Here is a 19,964-nt window from a genome sequence, read left to right as displayed (position 1 = left end):
TTCTTAATTAAGAATCATCACATAATAGAAATGTAAAGCAGCTTGGTCAGGACGGTAAAACACTCTGCAAATACTAAGGGTGTGGCCAAATTCTATAACCAACTTTGTCATGTTCTATAACTTTCAGATAAGCTCCCAGGTTCTTTGCATTCTACGCATTAGTAAGGGATAGTGCTCAGAGGGCCCTGGCCAAGCAGGCACTGATCTTGCTGTTTTCTCATCTCTCCTTATCCCCAGGAGAAACAGGGATAAGGAGGGAGACAGGACACACTCACAAACACAACTGTCCAGCCCTAACAATACTGGCACCAAGTGGCAAAGAGGAAGCCCAAAGAGCTGGTTCTCCTAAATCCGAATCTTAAATCTTATGCCCAAATGCTGCTGTTCCCTTTTACATCAGGAAGCTTGATTTTGCCAAAGCAAGTACAGCATTGTCAATAAGCTGGGAGACACTTAGGATTTTAAACAAAAAGCTTTATCATTTAAGAAGTATGATGTGCATAGAACGTTCTAGTTGGATTTCTTTTCCTCAAAGAAAGCACACTCTTGTAACTTTTGGATTTCCTTTCTGACTTTCCTATTGGAAGCTTACTTCAGCTTTTGTTCATCCGTAGCCAACTTTGGCCTATTTTATATAGGACAAGAACAAATAAGCCATATAACTGGAATTGCTGAGAATTCAAGCTCTTATTTTAATCTCTTTATAGAATGAGCCAACTTGTCTATTTTTAGATTTTTGCTCTCCTCCTGTCCCCATTTCTGTCTTCCCTCTCTTTTAGGTTCTAGTGAGCAGTCAAATTCCAGAAGTTGACACCAAGAGAGAGGGTTCAGGATGAATCAAACATATTTTACCTGGATAACCCAGTTAATTGGATTCCCACAATAACATATCCCAGCTCTTCATCCCTCTGGCTCATGCTGCTGCCACTTCCCTGCCTGTGGGAATCTCACGAGGGTTGACAGGCTGTCCTTCCCTGAATATTATTACTCTTTCCTCCAAATATCATAAAAATCTATTTTTAAAAAAATTCCCATGACATAAGATGAATCTCTGTTCTTATTCTGTAAAAAAGTTGCTTTCTCCTTTGTCAGGCCCTAATACTTATGACTTCTCATCCTTTTATCTATTTCAACTTTGAAAGTTTTCTCTTTGAAAGTTTTCTCCATTTTCCTCTTTCTTTACCTTAAAAAAAAAAAGTGGGGCGGGGTGGGTTCCTAGTGTTTCCTTTTAAGGGCATAGATATTTATAAGAAAATAAAAAAGATCATTTTTTTTTACACACCATGCCTCTTTTCACAAAGATGTAAAGCCTTCTGAGTAGATACTATATAATGTGTATGGTACACTCTTCTGTTGTCAGAGTCTGCAAATGGTCAAGCAATTGGTTACAATTCTTGTATTTGTAAAGTGGCTTACTTACTACATAAGTAAACCGGCGAGTAGCAGATGCCTCAGAAGTATCACCGAACTTGTGAATTTTCTATAGATTTAACCTACTGTCTAATGCAATACCCTGTTCTTCATTCTAACAGCAAACTGCTCAACTACCTGCTTTAATGGAGGGACCTGTTTCTACCCCGGAAAGTGTATTTGCCCTCCAGGACTAGAGGGAGAACAGTGTGAAATAAGTGAGTGATGTTCTTCTTCATTCTCTTTGATCTTTGGAGACCTTAGAAACTCCATGTAACCTCTTCATTTTATCAGTGAGGAATCTGAAGCCCAGAGACAGTGAATAGCTTGTCTAAGGTCTCAGGCTTGTGGTTTCTTTTCATTAGGTTCAGCCCCATTCATTTTGGCTAAAGGTGGAGCAAAGAGTGACAAAGCTCAGCTCAGATGACTCAGAGCAAATGCTCTCTGACTCAGTGATGTCCGGGTTTGGGTCATTCAGCATGTAGCATTATTCTTGATGGTTTTGTCTCCTTCTCATTGTTCAAAGCCCATAGTTTCAGCCTAGAAATGTAGACCTGAGCTTTGGGACAACTAGGGTTTGCTTATCTACCTACATGCATAGTTTTTTTCTCTGCCACATTTCCTAAACTAGACTGAGCCGAATAACCTATCTAAGAGAAAAGGATAGGCTCAAGAAAAATGAGAAAAAGTGTGCACAGCAAAAATAAAGAATGAACTAATAACACACAACAACATGAATGCATCGTACAGATGTTAAGTAAAAAGAGCTAGACGCAAAAAAGTGCATACTGTGTGATTCTATTTTTCTGAAGTTCAAGAACAGGTGAAACTAATGGATGATGGTGGAAACCAGAATAGTGGTAGGGGGCACAAAGGAACTTTATGGGTTGCCAAAAATTCTCTATTTCTTGATTGATGAAGTGTCTCATGAGTATTTATTTATGTAAAAAAAATTACTTGAGTTGTAAACTTAAGATGGGGGCATGTTATGCCTTCATTATGTTTGTCATGCTCTGATACAAAAAAAAAAAATTTAATGGTAGAATGTGGTAGACAATCATGGTTCTGGAAATCAGGATATCAAACTGCTTATCTTGGCTCTGCCACCTACCACCCATGTAACTCTCAGCAAGCCATTGAAGCTCTCTTTTAAATTCAAGAATGAGCCCCATCCTAGATTGCCTTATGTTCCAGAAGACAGATAACATCAAAGTTCTGCTAAGGAAGGTACAAAAACAACATGAGCCCGTCTGCCAAGGGCGCCATGTCCCTGCCTTCTGGAAGTTCTGGATATGGCAGTTTCATTTCCAGCTGTATATCTGTAAAACACCACTGTGTTTGGTACAGCCATAGTTTCTGAAGTCATAGTGGGTTCAAAATTAAATAATACTGACTATCTATTTTACATTTCAACCTCTAATTTATTTGCAGGTTTTTGTACTTTAATGAGTAGTAGATGAAGTAATCTTTTTTTTTTTTTTTAATAGAGTTCAAATGAAATACCTCTGAAGTTTCCATAGAACATGTAATTAATTGTCAGGATGTGGTTTCTGTTCTTTTGGTGACCCTACCCTGATAAAGACATCTGTGAACTTACTTCGCTCAATTTTTTCCCTGTATTTACTCTCAGACTTTACGTAGTTAGTTGGTTCATGTTTATGAATCTTTGTTCATGGGCTCATTTCTCATCATATAAGTATGCCCTTTCGTGCCTTAGGTTTATGACCTTTCCACTGGCAGAGGCAATATTTTTTATTTCTGTTTTGTTTTTTTTTTTTCCTAACTGCACCAAAAATGTGGGGCTTTCAAAGCTCCTGATTATCCCTATCACCAGTTATATTTAAATCATTTTAGAAAACTTTATTTTATAGGAACCACATTACCAGAAAAATACAGAAATGGATCTTACGTAGAAAAGTGCCTCTACTGTAATAGAGACAAAAGTTGAATTATGTATTCTTATTTTTAAATTGAGATATAATTCATGTACCATAAAATTTACCATTTAAAGTCTACAATTCAGTATATTCACAAAATCGTGCAGCATCACTTATATCTAATTCCAGAACATGTCATCACCCCCAAAAGAAACCCTGTACCCATTAGCAGTCACTCCCCATTCTTCTCCCCAGGGCCCTAGAAACCACTAATCTACTTTCTATTTCTTTAGATTTTCCTATTCTCGATAATTTTATATAAATGGAATCATGTAATATAAGGCTATTTGTGTCTGACTTCTTTCACTTAGCATGATGTTTTCAAGGTTCATCCATGTTGTAGCATGTATCATTACTTCCTTTTAATTGCTGAATAATATTCCATTGTATGGATATACCAACCACATTTTGTTTATCAGTTCATCAGTTAACGGACATTTTGTTGTTTGCACTTTGGGGCTATTATGAACAATGCTGCTATGAACATTCATGTACAAGTTTTTGTGTGAACATATGTTTTCATTTCTCTTGGGTGTATGTGGAATTGCCAGACCATATGTTAACTCTGTGTTTAATTTTTTGAGGAACTGCCCAACTGTTTTCCAAGGAGGCTGTACCATTTTACATGCCCACCAGAAATGTACAAGGATTCCAATTTCTCCACATCCTTGCCAACACTTGTTACTTGTTGTCTTTTTTTAATTAAAATATATATTCTAATGTTATTTATATTTTAATTTCTCTTGGCCTCTATCAGGATTGATACCTTCTCAAATTTTATTCTGACTTGATTACGAGATACACTTGCAGATTAACAATAAGACCACACAAATTATTTATACTGAATTATAAATGGGTTTTTAAAATAACTTAATGGGTTCTTATTATTATAAAAGTTCTCTGTAAAAAATTTAAAATATTGGGTAAAACAATTAAAAATAACCCATAATCCTAAGATCCAAAGATGATTGTTGTTGGTACTTATTGTAAACCTTTTTAATCTTTTCTCTATATGAAACAGAGTAGCAAATTTAAGTTATCCCACAATCTGATGGGTGGAGGAAGTCTAATGTCTTTATTAATTGTCAACACCTTATGTCATTGTTCTCACTGGACTCATTCACTGGTTATAGTAAAAATGCTAACTGTTTAAACTTAGTCAAATCTGTTTGTCTTTAGGCAGTCCTTAGTCTTTTTTAGGTAATATCTCAAGTTGACTCAGTTTTCTACTGTTCAATGGATAGAATTTGGTTGCAAAATATTTTCAGGAAAAGAAGTCAATATCAAAGACATTTACAGGATTCTGAATTTTAAAACAATCAGCTCTTCATGAGGTTTCGGCTTAATGAGGTTTGATCTATGAATGACCTTTTCACAAACTGTTGCCTGCGGTCACATTTCTGTTGTGCGATAACCAGTAGAGAATGTCCCCCTTCTTGGCTGCAGAGAACCTAAGGGGGCCTCACTTACCAAGAAAATGAAAAGACCCATGGAGATAGTGAAACGGTTCTCTCCACCAGTCATTCTCTGCATTGTCCTTAGTTACCAAGTTCGCGTCTCATAAAACATGGGGAAATTTGGGCTCACTGAGTATTTCACAATAAATATTTTATCTTTTCTATCATATAATTATTGTCCCACATCTTGCTTACTTGGAAAACCTCATTCTGCATTGCAGAATACTGTGATATGATCCAAAGCTGTGTATATGATGAGGTCAGATGTTTCTTCGATGCAAAAAGAAATTCAGAGTTAGGTACTTCTTTTCTTTAGGTAAGAGTTGGGATCTCGACCAAATAGTAAATGCTATACTGTGTATCTAAACCTAGAAAAAAAGGACTCTTTTGGATATTTAATGGTCAATGAAAAGGTGGTATTCTATTAGTAAGGTTGTTTTAACACCTGTTTCTGGAACACCCCTGCGTCAGAAAAATCTAAAGGTCTAATGACATTCTGGGTTTTTGAGAGACTCTAACATCTCAGTATTATATCAGTATTGTCTCCCCCATGACTAAATCCTGTTTCATCCAATTTATATATGAAGAAAGTCTTTTAAGATAAGTAAAAAGAAAAGTGTGTTTTTAGCAAAATGATTTTCATATGGAATTCATTTCATGTTTGTCGAGCATAGTGCTTGCCAGTAAAATATATAGTTCACTTCTTTCAAAGCTTCATTTGCCATTAAAAAAAAAAAAGAGCTTACAGAATGAAAGGTGGGTTGTTTTAGGATAAAGATTTCATTTCTTCTCCTTATGTATTGAGTCCTTTGTAATGAATGTTCTGCTAAAGTAGAAAAAAAAAAAAGAACAAGAACAACAATAACAAAACATCCAAACTCTTCCACTACCAAAATTTAATGGCTGTTTGCTCTCTTTGCAACATCATTATGCCAGTTACAGGATGCGGTTTCATCTCTGGGTGAACACTCCTTTATCTTCTACTTCTTCAAAAAATTCAACCTTAGGATAGCAAATTCCAGATAATAAAAAAAGAATAAGTAGCTTCTGGAATAAGAAGAAAATTATTACATATTTTTTACATTTAAGGCCCTATCCTAGTTCTAAAATCTTGTGATTCAAAGAGCTATGAAAACATTAGCAATATTCATTTGGCACACAGATGAAAGAAAGAATGATGTCTTATTAGGATCTGAGATATTCCCAGCAGTGTGGTCTCGGGCACCTTTTGTGCCCCATCTCGTACCCTCAGTTAGCCTTTCACTCCAGCCACTGCTACAACAACCTGTTTTGCACACGTATAACCTGATTGCACCTCATCTTAGCTATTCCATACTTCTCTCACTTTCTACCGAGAGACTCCACTGAGTCCTAAAAAAATATATATAGCCTGTACTCACACAGTTGCAAAATGAAAGCACAAGGAAGTTATCCCATGGTGCTACCCTCAACCCGTGGGAGACAGCTGCTGATGAATAAACGCTCCCCTCTACCTTCTTGTAGACAGCTTGAAGGTGCCAGCTACATGGCTCCTCAGAAGGACCCAGCAGGATGGAGCCCAGTTGCTGCAGCGATGGCCAACCCGCAAACATACTTTTGTACTGGCTTTCCTTCCTTCCCTGTTTCATTCTTCCATTCTCCTTATCCTATTTTTAGGATCACTTTCCCAAATAAACTATCTACGTGCAAGCCTGTGTTCTGGAGAATATTAGGCTATGACAGATGTCATCAGGTACCGGTATAGATGGTACGGATGTCATCAGGCCTGTTTTCAGAAAAAGTGGCATTCAAAAATCAAAACCCAGAGAAAAGATCATTTATAGGAAAAGATCATTTCTATATTAACTTTTAGTAAACTTAAATTGCTAGCGTTTATGAATCGGTTAAAATGTTCTGTTTATAAAAAAAAGTAATGTAAACACAGCTTTCAAGTAACTCATTTACTGTAAAAGATAAATATCCAAAATCATAAGAATAATAGCCTGTTTGTCCTAAAAATGAAACTCAAACAATAACAATAGCAAAATGAGATTAAATCTGAAATAAGTGGAAATAACCACCATTTAAAAGCATTTATCCTCTCAAAGCCTTGCAGATTTCTTTGAAAAATGTGATTACGTCTGAATGAAGCACCGAGTTCCTTACTTATTTTCATTCTTGTCTGTTTCAGGCAAATGCCCACAACCCTGCCGAAATGGAGGTAAATGCATTGGTAAAAGCAAATGTAAGTGTCCCAAGGGTTACCAAGGAGACCTCTGTTCAAAGCGTAAGTACCCCGTACACATAATCAGTCTGGGTTATAGAATAATTAAAGTAGCAGCAGTCTTGGACTGCATGACTTCTGTGCCTACTGCATGTTGCCTAGACATCATAATTAATCTTTCTTTACTGACGTATGTATTTCCTGTATGTAGACTAAAGATGTATGAAATGTACACGTGTAAAAACTGAGACATTCACACACAAAACTGAACTTTTTAACCATTAGGAATTTTCTTCAGGAAAATAAACTTCCATTGCCTAGCAGTTTCAACATCCTGCTGAGTGTCTTTTGTGAATGTGGAGCATCAAGCTTAGTTTAAGATTACTCTCAGGGCTTTTTCAGTAAATCTCAAAATGACTTGTAGCTAAAGATTAACTTAGAAAAAAAGAATTAGGGGATGAAGCCAAAACTAACACATTCTAAAGAACTACAGGAAAAACAGCTGTGTAATTCTGTTGAAAAATGAAAGCTCAGGAAACATTCTTTTTATCTCCTTTGATTCTAGCTGTCTGTGAGCCTGGCTGTGGTGCACATGGAACCTGTCATGAACCCAACAAGTGCCAATGTCAAGAAGGCTGGCATGGAAGACACTGCAATAAAAGTGAGTGGGAGCCATCTGGGGAGCCGGCCTCTTTCACGTCTGTTTCTTGGCCCCAGAGACTAACAGACAACGTATAACTCAGCCCTGCTTTCGTTTCAGCCCTCCTCTGCCTATTCTCCCCCCATGCTTCCTCCTGTCACCCTCAGCTCTCTAAATTTTAGAGTCCAAGCTGTAGAGGGTAAAGAGAATGGATCATTGTAAAATATCACCACAAATATTTTCTAGGTTAAATTAGTAAAACAGATTGATTTGATAACACAAGAACTGACAAGTAAAAGTAAGATTTTAAGTCAAATGTGGAATTAGTATCTGATTTTATCATTCGAGATTTACCGACTAGCACATAAAACATTCAGAGTTTTGTTCTTTAAAATCTTTAGATTGTATTGGTTATGGTGTATTTTAAATGAGTTCTTTTGAGGGAAAGAAAAGGTCTATGAATTATGGGAGAGATGTTATAATTGAGTTCCATTTTTTCCAAATTTACTATCAAAAACGAACTAGTGATTTAGATAATAAACCACTGGCCTGGTTTATACACAAATGAACCTTGCTGAATGCAACCATTTCACTTTGATTGGTATCTTCGCTGTGCTAAGCATGAATCCAGGCACTGGGGACATAGAGTGAACAGACAGAAAAGGCTCTGCCTGGTGGAGCCTCGGTCCTAGTGGGAAGGACAGTCAATTAGTAAGTGAACCGAATAAACAGTGCAGTTTCCATACACCTGGCAGCCGGAACTCAGTTTCTTAAGCATGGACCCACGGTCCACTTTTCTTTGAGGAAAGAGAGACTTCATTCATACAACACCCTTCAATAACAGAAGTCCAGGTTGTGTCTCCGAAATAATGTACACAAGTTGAACAAATCATTTACTCATCAGATGTTTTTCTATATCAAAGGTCTCTAAAGGGAGGTACATAGAGTCCAGTGGATGTGGAAATGATCAGTAGGATGTTGAGGAAAAATAATAGTTTTAAAATATATTTTATATTATTTTATTTACATTTGTATGAAAGCACTTACACTATATAAATATTTGTACTTAATATATCTCAATCTCAAATTTCTTATTTTGTGCATACTTTATAATAATGTTCACATATTATTCTTATGTACATATATAATACATTTATATATAGGTATACATGTTTGTTTGTTTGTTTGTTTATTTTAAGATTGTTGGTGTCTGGTCTAGGCTACACTAAGCCATTGATTTGATTCTTTTTCACCTACTGAATTGATTACATAGTAGATTGAATTGGCTTCAGGTGGGCATAGCTTAACAAGAAGTGTGGCTCCTCTGGAAAACAGTTCCTTTACCCTAGTGGTAATGATTGAACAGCATCCAAGTTAGGACATACCTACCAGGAACCCTTTTGACCAAAAGACCTATAGAAAACTAACCATTTCTAGAGCTGTTTTGGAAAAGAGTAAACCAAACTCTTTATTTTACCCTCAACCTGATACAAAACCTGAGTTTTGTCACAAAATCAGAGAAGTCCTCAGGCCTGGGGTGAGGCCAGACCATACATCCCAGGGCTCAATTATAAATGTCTTCTGGGACTCACATCGGGAGCCTAGTGACCACCAAGAGTGATGGGAGGACAGCACGAGGGGCACTGTTTCTGCTGACACACGTAGTTACTCTTCTAAAAAGGCAAGTTAGAGGTCGTCACGGAGTATAGATGAGCAATTCTCACAGGTCTGCCAGTCCCCGGATAGCATCCACACTTGCAGACCATGCTGCTGAAAGCTTCCGTCATCAGTGTACCTCCTCAGCTCAAGGCACTGCATGTCAAGAAGATGCCCTGGTGCTTGATTAAAATACAAACGTGCTTTCAGGTCGAGGCCACCCAGCCACTTTATACATTAGCTAAAAGAATCAGGCAAAAAGAAGGAGGTTTGTTTTGACTGAAGGGAGGTGACAAGGCAGCTCTAAGGCACAAGAGTTCTAAGAACAGATTCCCAGTGGGGTGACACGTTGGGAGGTCCCAGGCACCCAGACGTCTCAGTGGGGAGGAGTGTACTGGAGACAGACTTCTCTGCTTTGGCTCACCCTCACCAGCAGGGAGGTTTGGGCTTCATGGGTGGCGGGGAAAGCAGCAGGATAGAGATTTACTCCAGCACATTGTTGGCTCATGTTTTGGCCATTCCTTGAGCTACTAGCCTATACACTAACAATTCAAAGAAACACACTCAGAAACAAAGTTTTCTGTACTCAGTAGTTACTTAATGGCATGCTTACATTTAAAAACCATAAGGAACAAATGAAATGCCAAACTTGACACCGATGCACAGGAAGATGGAGACAAATTTTTACAATGTGATTGCTGTCTTGGATGACTTATAGGAAATCAGTAAGAATAAATCAGTGCCCCGAGTACCTCCAAAAGTTCACAAGAAGTAGCAAAGCAGGTCTCAAGTTGTGTAACTCAGTGTTACACTCTACTTAATGACAACTGATGCCCACCTTGATCCAAACTCACAAATCCCCATTGATAAGGAGTCAGTTCAAATCATGACCCTTTCTCTAATAATTATAATGGAAGCTCTTAATTCTTACGAAATTCCTATTTTGTGTAAGTGTAATAGCCACACCCGAGCACGTGATCTATGTGAAGAGTGGAGGTTGCTATTTTGAACTGGATCAATATAGTCGGGGCTGGTTTTGCAATGCAGTGAGAAGGATCAATGACCAAATCCTCTGCAGAAGTATCCCTGCATTCAAGACCTCAGTGCTAGATCCTAGTAGCCCTTGGGTGGAGAATATCCTTACATTCAATCACATTCATCCAAACTTTGCATCAAGAGTTTCTGCGTAGCCAAAATACGTAGTGAGTCAGATATTTCATGGAAGCCAGATTTGATGGAGTTAGTAAAATAGGTTTCTTTTAACACAGATCTTGAGCCTGGAACATCTTTTCAATCAGGTAGCTTTTTGTGGTCGCTGTGGTCTTTCACTCTGGGTTGAGAAGGGAAAATGGATTTTATTTGAATGGTTAATAATGAATCTGAAGAGCCTGTTTTTGTAGTTTCTTTTCTTTTAAGCTGTGAATAATTTTGCAGGGTACGGAGCCAGCCTCATGCATGCCCTGAGGCCAGCAGGCGGCCGGCTCAGGCAGCACACGCCTTCACCTAAAAAGGCGGAGGAGCGGCAGGATCCACCTGAATCCAATTACATCTGGTGAACTCCGACATCTGAAACGTTTTAAGTTACACCAAGTTCATAGCCTTTGTTAACCTTTCATGTGTTGAATGTTCAAATAATGTTCATTACAGTTAAGAATACTGGCCTGAATTTTATTAGCTTCGTTATAAATCACTGAGCTGATATTTACTCTTCCTTTTAAGTTTTCTAAGTACATCTATAGCATGATGGTATAGATTTTCTTGTTTCAGTGCTTTGGGACAGATTTTATATTATGGCAGTTGATCAGGTTAAAATTTTGTCTTTTCAGTGTGTAGTTGGCAAATAATTTCCAAAATCACAATCATTCATGGTGTCGAGGGGTTAGGGTTACATTAGAGAAAGTAAATGGAACAAATATGCATAAATCACAAGGGTTTGGATGAAGCAGTTAATGGTGCTGAAGTTACAGCATTTCAAATTTTATTGTCATGTATTTAGACATTTTCATGTTTTTTTAAATTGCCCTTATTTTTTAAACTTTCATTACAATATACTTTGACCTTACTATGATTCCAGAGAATTCACTATTAAAAGAAAAGAAATAACACTGTGGTAGTGGCATTTAAACAATATAATATATTGTAAACACAGTAAAATAGGGAATATAATGTATGAACTTTTGACATTGGCTTGAAGCAATATAATATATTGTAAACAAAACACAGCTCTTACATAATAAACAATTTATACTGTTTGTATGTATAAAATAAAGGTGCTGCTTTAGTTTTCAGAGTGTTGTATGGTGTGGTCTTTGCCTGTGCCATTTTATGGAAATAAAGTTGGTTGCAACTGAGCTATGGTTAAAACTGCCGCACCATTAAAAAGAGAAGCTTCTCCATTCTCTGACCCTGTCCTAGCTCTCCAAACTCATCTCTCTCTCCAAACTCATATCTCTCTCCTATCTCTCTGTCTCTGCTCTAGCCATGCTACACAACACTCTGTTGCCACTGCCTGCAAGGCTCGTATTTATGTAAGCTCTTAGCTTAGTTGTCATTTCTTTCAAGAGGTCTTCTCTAAGTCGAATGTGTTAAATATTCCATTAGTGGAAGACTTTCTAATAGTGTCAGGATGTCACAAATAGAAAAGTGCTATCATTTATCAAAAATTTGTTGGTTCCCAAGAACATTATGTGTTATAATCCTATGCGATGGGTGTCATTTTGCCCTTTTGCAGGTAAGAAAACTGAGTCATGGAGACATCAAGCAGTTTATCCAAGATCACACATGATAGGGTATGGTTTCAAGACAGGAACAGATTTCAACAGATTTCAGTCATGCTGTCTGACTCTGAAAACTTAATGCTCTGCTATTCTTTCTCTTTCCTTTTTCTCAGCAAATACAGTAGAAGGCAAAACTAGGTAGCAACTTTCCAACATATTTTATTCTCATTCTCCCAAGGAAATGTGGACTTTATTTCATAGATATTCTAAGGTCTACATGTTTTCTTATGCTAGAGAGTAGCAATGACCAGTTATGTGATCTAGGAACGTGAAGTCTGTTACAGAAAGTGATCGAAGAAGAGGCTGGAAGCAGAGTGAACAAATCTCGTGGTGCTAGGCCACAGGAATCTTTCTCTAACTAGCCAGAGTCTGGAGTGTCAGCCTATGGTTGCACAAACTTGGCAAAGTTGGTCAAGAGCCAGGGAGCTAACCCTGCGATCTTAATATGAGAACCAACTTAAGACTTTTAGGTAAAAATATAATTGCATGATAAAGAGGATATAAGCGACAGAAAGTTAAATTTGAGGATAGGATGATAATATAATAATAATAATAGCTAACCCTTATATAGTGCTTAGTTTATTCTAAGCATCTTACTTATATTACTCATAGATGAATAATAGAATAGTGGGAAATTAGACTGAAAGCAGGGTAACAAACTGCAATGGTCTAGGTCAGTCATCTCCAAACCATTTTGATTGCACACTCCATTAGAAACATTTGAGAACATAGTCCTATGTATATATGACTATTATTTATTTACATGTATAATTACCAATACATGCATTATAAAAGCAAGAAATGTTAAAAAGAAGAGATAAAAGTATAAATAGAAGCTCTAATATTTTCTTCACTTACTCAAAAGATGGTTTTACATACACACTGGAGTATACCCACACTCTAACCCCCACCCTCCATTCCCCTCCCATCCCCCCATGGGAGACCTCAAGTAAAAGGGAGAGATAATAGGATCTGAAATGACTTTAGCGTCAGAGAGGAGAGTTTGCACTCAAGGGAGATTTCAAATCTTAAGCAGGGGACTAGATGACTGATTGAATCTAAGGGTTAAAAAGAGAGAGGAATCTGGACACTGAGGCTAATGACTAAAGAGAAACAAGTGTGGGTAGGGGGATGGTTTCTAGAGATGTTGAGTTCAGTTTTGAAGATGTTGAGTTTAAAGTGCCTTTGGGACATCTTGGTGGAAAATGCCTGGTAGGCACCTGGAAATACAGTTAGGAGGGGAGGTCAATATTTTATTAAGAATTAGTTATAAATGAATAATACTAATTTTATGTTGAATTACTTTTAATTAAAAAATATATATATATATATATATATAATTGTTTCTGTGAGGAACAGTATAATTCACTTGTGTTTTGTTGTGTTTTTAGATTCCATATATAGTTAAAATCCCTTGCTGCTTACCTATGTATATGTTTATTTGTATAACAGTATGGCCTTTATTATTTGGCAAATTGATTGAGCATTTCCTCCCTCCCCTTCCCCCCATAACCATATGTATTATGAGTTTTCATCCAAAATATACTCTTTGGTTATTTTGTTATACGGAATCATAAAAATAGAGGCCAGCTCTTAAAACAAAAGCCAATAATATGGGATATGAAATACTTATTACTCCTAAGAAGTTATCACAAAAGAGGAAGAGGAAGAAGGAGAAGGAGGAATAAGAAGAGGAGGAGAATATTTATATAAAATACCTCTAAACAGTAATTTAAAAGTTAAAATAGTGAGGAGTTAAGGTTAGTCTGAAATGTATAACATTGGACAAGAGAGGATGAGTAAGAAAAACGAGTCAAATGGAATAAAGGTTAGATCATCAAATGGATCCAGGAGGGGACCCCCTGCACACTTGTGAGAAGCAGACTGTAAATTTAGCTCTAAGCTCTGCTCTAGTCACCTCAAACAGGAAACCAAGACTCGTTATGAGTCTCAAAGACCATAAACACAAAAACAAACTAGTTGCTCAGAAGTTAAACTATACGAGGAATTTATATTTGGGCTGGATCAAGACATGTAAGAAATGGAAAGCTACTTTTTGACATCCCTTCAAGTTGATATTCTTTAAAATATCTCCTCTACATTTATTTATAGAGAAACTGCACAAATAAGAGGTTAAAAACAACAAAGGGGGCTCACGGAGTTCCGCTTATTATCCACCATCTCAGGCAATTTGTCTCTGACCCAAAAATTCTATGCCCTTCCCAGCAAGCAAAAGCTCTCCAGTTAAATCCAGCCAAGCTACTCAGAGGAAAGTTTATTGAGCATATTGTTATTTGAGCATGCTCCTTGCAATTAACACTTCCCCAAGTGACTTCTCGAAATATTCCCTTCAACCATATGCAGTACTCCTTTTGAAAAATAGTTTTAGTAACTAAATTTTTTCCCATCTCATTCTATGTCCAGTAAACCTTATGACACAATTTTAGCTTGACACACTAGGCGCAGCCGCAGATGAGTTAGCCCTTACTCGGCTCCAACTGAGAACAGAGAGCAACGTCTCCTGTAGGTTCTCATAAAGAGGTAAGAGTGCCACGTAACACACAATGCTCTCAGTTAAGCAGACAGAGTAATAACGAATAAGACTGTTTCTATATTCTTCAAGAAGGCACAAATCATCACAATAAAGTACAGTTTAATAAAAGCATTTCTACCAAAGTAGGGGAAGGGAAAGGGATACTGGGAGGTGAGCAATTTTTAAATGGGGTAAATGAGAAACATGGCCATTTCAGAAGAATTTCTTGAGGCAATAAAAAGGAAAGAAAAGGAAGGAAAACAAATGACTATCCAAAGACAGGAGTGTCGTCATCATAATTTTTAAGCAGTTTATGCAAGTGGTACAAATATAAAAATTTAATAAGTATATTGAATAAACGTCCTCCATATGGCTCGCTACAAAAAAAAAATAGAAACCATATTCAGGAAACTGACATCATAAAACAAAGTATTCAGGTGTTCAATAAGTTTTTAAAATTCTAATGTGAACTCCATATGTAAATTGATTTTGCACCTGTTTACTGGTTTAACGTCAATAAGAGTATAAAAATTACAAATGAAAAATAATTTTTATTAAGCATAGGCATTGTAGGATTTTTCCTTGGTAACACATTTCCCTTCTTAATCACGTTCAGTTTGCACAACTTTTAAATTACCTGGCATTTCTCAAAAGTCTAAACCAATAAAAAGCTACTATGAGATGACAAATAATCCATAAAATCCACAGAGGGATCATTGAAAGTTGACTCGCTGCAGGGTTAAAACTCAGCTTCCTATTCCAGTAGACATGACACTGGACAGTCCAGCCTGGAGCATGGTCCTGAGGCTGAAGGAGGGCATGGCTAGCAGAGAAGAGCAAGAGGCGAGCAGGGAGCCTTGGTCAGCTATAATCCAGGAGAAAGATCAGCTATATAATTTGAGGGGCCCAGAGCAAAGTGAAAATATGAGGCCCCATGTTCAAAAGGTATTAAGAATTTCAAGATGGTGACGGCAAAATATTAAACCAAGCCTGGAGTCCTTCTTAGTGTGAGTCCCTGTGCAACTGCATAGTTAACATATCCATGAAGCTGGCCTTGTCCAGGAGCAAGTTCTTAGGTCTATGCACAAGAAAGTTTAGGTAAAAACATCTGCTTCTCCTTAGGCACTGGCCAAATGAGCTCTTCCTTGCCTTTCCGGGACCTCTCAGTTCTAGCCTCATGGCTGACTGTAAGAACTCAAGTCTTGAGAATGGAGTAATCATTAGCCATCAAACCGGCTAAGCCAGTGACCATGTACTGAATTTCTCCTGTCTTAATATTGCAAACACAAAAATAGGAAAGAAAGTAGAGGGCAAGTTAAGGGAACAAAATTTATTGCCCCATGCTTCAATCCAGTCAGGTTCTTTGAACCTCAGTTCCTGCTTAAGACAGAAAGAATTTGTATCTTTAAGTTTATAGCTCACAAGGGAAAGATTTTTTTTTTTTTTTTTTTCAGAATTCTGTGAACAATCCATTTTAACCAAAAGATAATCTTGGGTTATTCCAACTTATAACTGCTGTTTTTTATTAGAAGACAGAAAGGCAGAAACCTGGCTGGAGTTGGAATCTTAAACCTTGTGACAAAAATTAAGTTCATCTCCACCCATGGAAGCTTGATTTAATGAAGAGGCTTATGACACTCTCCAGAAACCCCAAAGACAAATGTCTCCAAAGCCCAAATGAGTCTTGCCTCACTTCAAGGAAACACCCAAAACTAAAAAGCAAATCTGTGGGTTTTTTTCCTACTTTGTAAAGATGAATATTTGCTCAGAGTTTGCATTTGAGCCTACAATACAATGCACTTTGGGAAGGAGCAAATGCTGCCTGGGCAGAAGCAAGCCAGCCACAGGCACCTAGTCCATTGGGCACGTTGTTGAATAGTGAATCCTTGGCTTGTGTAACAAGAGCTAAACTCCAAGTACCCGACTGGACTGGAGTTTGAAAGCTGCTTTGCTTTTCAGTCATTTGCATAGTCTGCCCTGGCTTGTTTATTTGGATTACATACTACCTTGCCTTTAAACCAAAACCAGACCGAGAAGGCAGCTTCAGAGTAACAAGCCGAGGTGAGCCTTAAGGCTGCAGCCATCCTGGCTCCACATTTAAGCCATCCTTGAAATGATGATGTGAATACAGGTTATTCCATGACAACTTGTCTCGATCTAAATGAGTAAAAATGTACTAAAGGAAATTACTACGGTGGTTGCACCTTTAGAAGAAAAAAATGACCTTTGAAACAGACCATCAGGTTGAAATTGAAGCAAGTTGCAGCTTCCCTGGCTTTGCCAAGTGTCCACGCTTTTACATGTGTGCCAACCCAAAATTAACATCTTATGGAGGTGCATTATTGAGAGTCCTAGCAGAATGAAGTAATAGGAGAACCAATAAGGTGGCTTTCCAGTAATGAACATTATTAGCCCAACACAGAAGTAGCATTCCAAAGTTTTAGAGAACCCTTCTGTGGAAAATTTGATTCACAGCATCTCTGTGAAGAGGTTATTAATTTAAAGGAGACACTGAGGCTAGGGTTTGCTAAAGATCACAAAACAATTTAGAAGTAATAATAATCCTGGTGTGGGGATTCCAAAATGGTGTCCTGGAGAACATTAGTGGCTCGAGATGTTAATAGGCATTATATAAAAACAGGATTTGGGGGTCAAACAAGTCTAAGAGATGGGAAGTTACACTAAGTTAGGGAGCTGTCTTTACAGTAGCACCACTCAGAGCCTTTACTTTACTACTGCACGTCGTACATCTCAAAGAGGGCACTAATATGCAGCATTGCCCAAATTTACTTGATCAAAGAGAACTTTTTTTCCCCTAAAGCATTTCCCAGAAATAAAATTCCACACAGCACTTTTTGGGGAGCACAGATTGAAGTTTCTGAAGGTGGGTCTCTACTACATCCATTTTTTTCTTCAGAATTTTTAATGTTATCCTATTTGTTCAAAGCTAATTCGAGGAAAACTAAAACTTGTAACTTGTGCAACACAGAACTTCTGGTTTAAATTGCAAATCAGTTGGTTTTAGGTAATTTGTTTATTTTTCTCCTATGTGTTAATATTGTTGAAAACATTTTTTAAAAAGATGAGTTTCCATGTATTTAGAGATCAACCAGGTACTCTAACCTAACCTCAGCTTCACTACCACACACCAGAGTATGCATAAATGACGAAATTTTACTTGTAATAAGTAAAAAAGAATAAAGCCCCATCTCAAAAGTTTGAAACCTTCCAACTTAATAGGAAACAGAATGGAGATGGACAAGATATCCTCTTGTTCTCTCATAAATCTGTGTCTTAGGTTCTTGTGTAAAGCGGACTAAAAATAGATGCTTACTGGATCGGTTCATTTAAAAAACTAATAATTTTATTCCCTTTTTCTAAAATTCGAGACATATAATCACCAGCCATCTCCTCTTGGATTCCAAAATCCAACAGAAAAATATCACTTATTGAACAAATGCTATTGAGTCCTTCAGGAGACAACCTCTTTGAGGAAAGGCTCATAGCTTGCTCCATCCAGCTGGTACTTTCGCGTATGAATGGTTTTTTTCATGAGCCAAAATGGCACTGTCTGCTCAGGTAACAAAGAAATGGCCTTGGAGAGAAACTCTAAAAGTTGTTCTTTTATACAACTATTAGTGATTTTTTTTTTTAATCTCTGGAAGATCCTAGAACAGAGTTTAGAAATTGGATACCTACTACTGTCAAATTGCAGTCTAACAGGATTACAGGTTAGTCTTGGGTCTCAAGTTACAAGTTATAAAGATGTGAAGACCATCATTTGGAGAAACACAGTTTGTAATATATACTCTAATAACCTCTTTGGGGCCCCAAAATATGAAGGTAGCTACTTCGCAATGTGCAGAGACTGGTACACACAAAACAGTACCCAATAAATGTTTGTGGTAATGGTGGTTATCACTCTTTAAATATGAAGAAAAAGAAAAAAAATAGTCAATAATTATTTGAAAGGAAATTCAACCTCACTAGTTAGCACTCAGATAAATGCAAATTTAAACCAAAATGGGATACCATTTTTCAGTCACTCTAGCACAGTACCAAGCATTAGAAAAAATGTGAAGCAATGGACATGTCCATCCACTGGTAGTGGGGATATAAATTGATACAACTGAGTTGGAAAGGAGTTTCACATTATCTTGAAAATTTGAGCATACACATCCTCTATGACTCAGCAATTTCATCACTAGGTATATACTCTAAAAAATTTTGCATATAATGCTTCAGGAATCATAAGCAAGAATGTTTGCAGCCGTGTTGTTTATAATGAGTTAGAAACAACCCAACTGTTTATCTACAAGATACTGGATAAATAAATGATAGTATATACACACAAGAGAATACTATACAGTAGTAAAAACTAATGAACTACAGTTGTAGAAATCAAATAGAGTGAATTTTAGAAATACAATGTTGAAGTGCAGGAGGCTACACACAATATGACTTTATTTTCAAAAGGGACAAAATTAAATAATATACCATTTGGGGACACAAAAAGGCAATGGTTTCTTTGCGAAGATGGTGAGGAATGAGATGGAGAGGCACCCATCAAGGTTTTAGAAGAATAGATGATGTCCGATTTTTGAAGCTGGGAGGTAGGTTCAAGAGTGTTTATTTTATTTCTCTAAATAGATTCTCTTGTATGCACAAATTACTTCTAATAAAAATGAAAATAAATCATAATATTCAAAGCAGAAAAATCATTAAGGAATATGATCAGGTGATCTCCAAAAGAAGAGATGTCAATGAATAATATACTGATTTTTAAATCTTTAGATTTACTAGCTATCAAATAGTGGTAAAATTTTTTATTGTAAATTTTTAAAATGAGTAACATTTTAATCAGATGGGCAAAGAATTTTTTTAAGTAGTACTTAATGCTGTGTTAATGCAATGAGATGGACATAGTTATACTCTGCAACTAAAAGTGTAAATCAGAACTTTCTAAAAAGCTATTTAGTGATACATATAAAAAAGCCTTAACATTTGTTCCTTTGACTCAATATCAAAAAAATCACAAAAAATTTAGTCAAGGTTTAGATTCAATACAGCATTGTGCACAATAGCCCAAAATGCAAAACATTTATCCATTCATTTGACAAATATTTGTTGAGCACCTACTATGTACCATATAGTGTTTAGGGTACTTGCAATACATTGGTGAACAAAATTAACAAAAATCTCTACCCTGCTGGAATTTAAATTACAGAGGGAAGAATAGATAATAAACAGCAAACTTACTAAATAACTAAAGTAAAATAGTACAGGACAAAATAATAGGTGCCATTATAAAAGAAAAAGCAGAGGAATATAAGGGAGATCAGGAGTGGCTG

General features: G+C 36.9%; 1 protein-coding gene across 1 annotated transcript in view; it reads left to right on the top strand.

The window, feature by feature from the left end:
- WIF1 (WNT inhibitory factor 1) overlaps window positions 1-11,593 on the top strand; it is a 62,515-nt gene extending 50,922 nt beyond the window's left edge. Inside the window, exons 7-10 of the mRNA XM_011373715.2 lie at window positions 1,533-1,628; window positions 6,975-7,070; window positions 7,573-7,668; window positions 10,738-11,593. Of these exons, the coding sequence (XP_011372017.1) occupies window positions 1,533-1,628; window positions 6,975-7,070; window positions 7,573-7,668; window positions 10,738-10,859 (410 nt within the window). The 3' untranslated portion in view covers window positions 10,860-11,593. The remainder of the gene's footprint in view (window positions 1-1,532; window positions 1,629-6,974; window positions 7,071-7,572; window positions 7,669-10,737) is intronic.
- Window positions 11,594-19,964: the final 8,371 nt, after the last annotated feature.

This window comes from Pteropus vampyrus, unplaced genomic scaffold (genome assembly GCF_000151845.1).
Source record: "Pteropus vampyrus isolate Shadow unplaced genomic scaffold, Pvam_2.0 Scaffold9, whole genome shotgun sequence".
Lineage (NCBI taxonomy): Eukaryota > Metazoa > Chordata > Mammalia > Chiroptera > Pteropodidae > Pteropus > Pteropus vampyrus.
The sequence above is the reverse complement of the archived record's forward strand: the minus strand, read 5'-3'. Positions and strand labels throughout refer to the sequence as shown.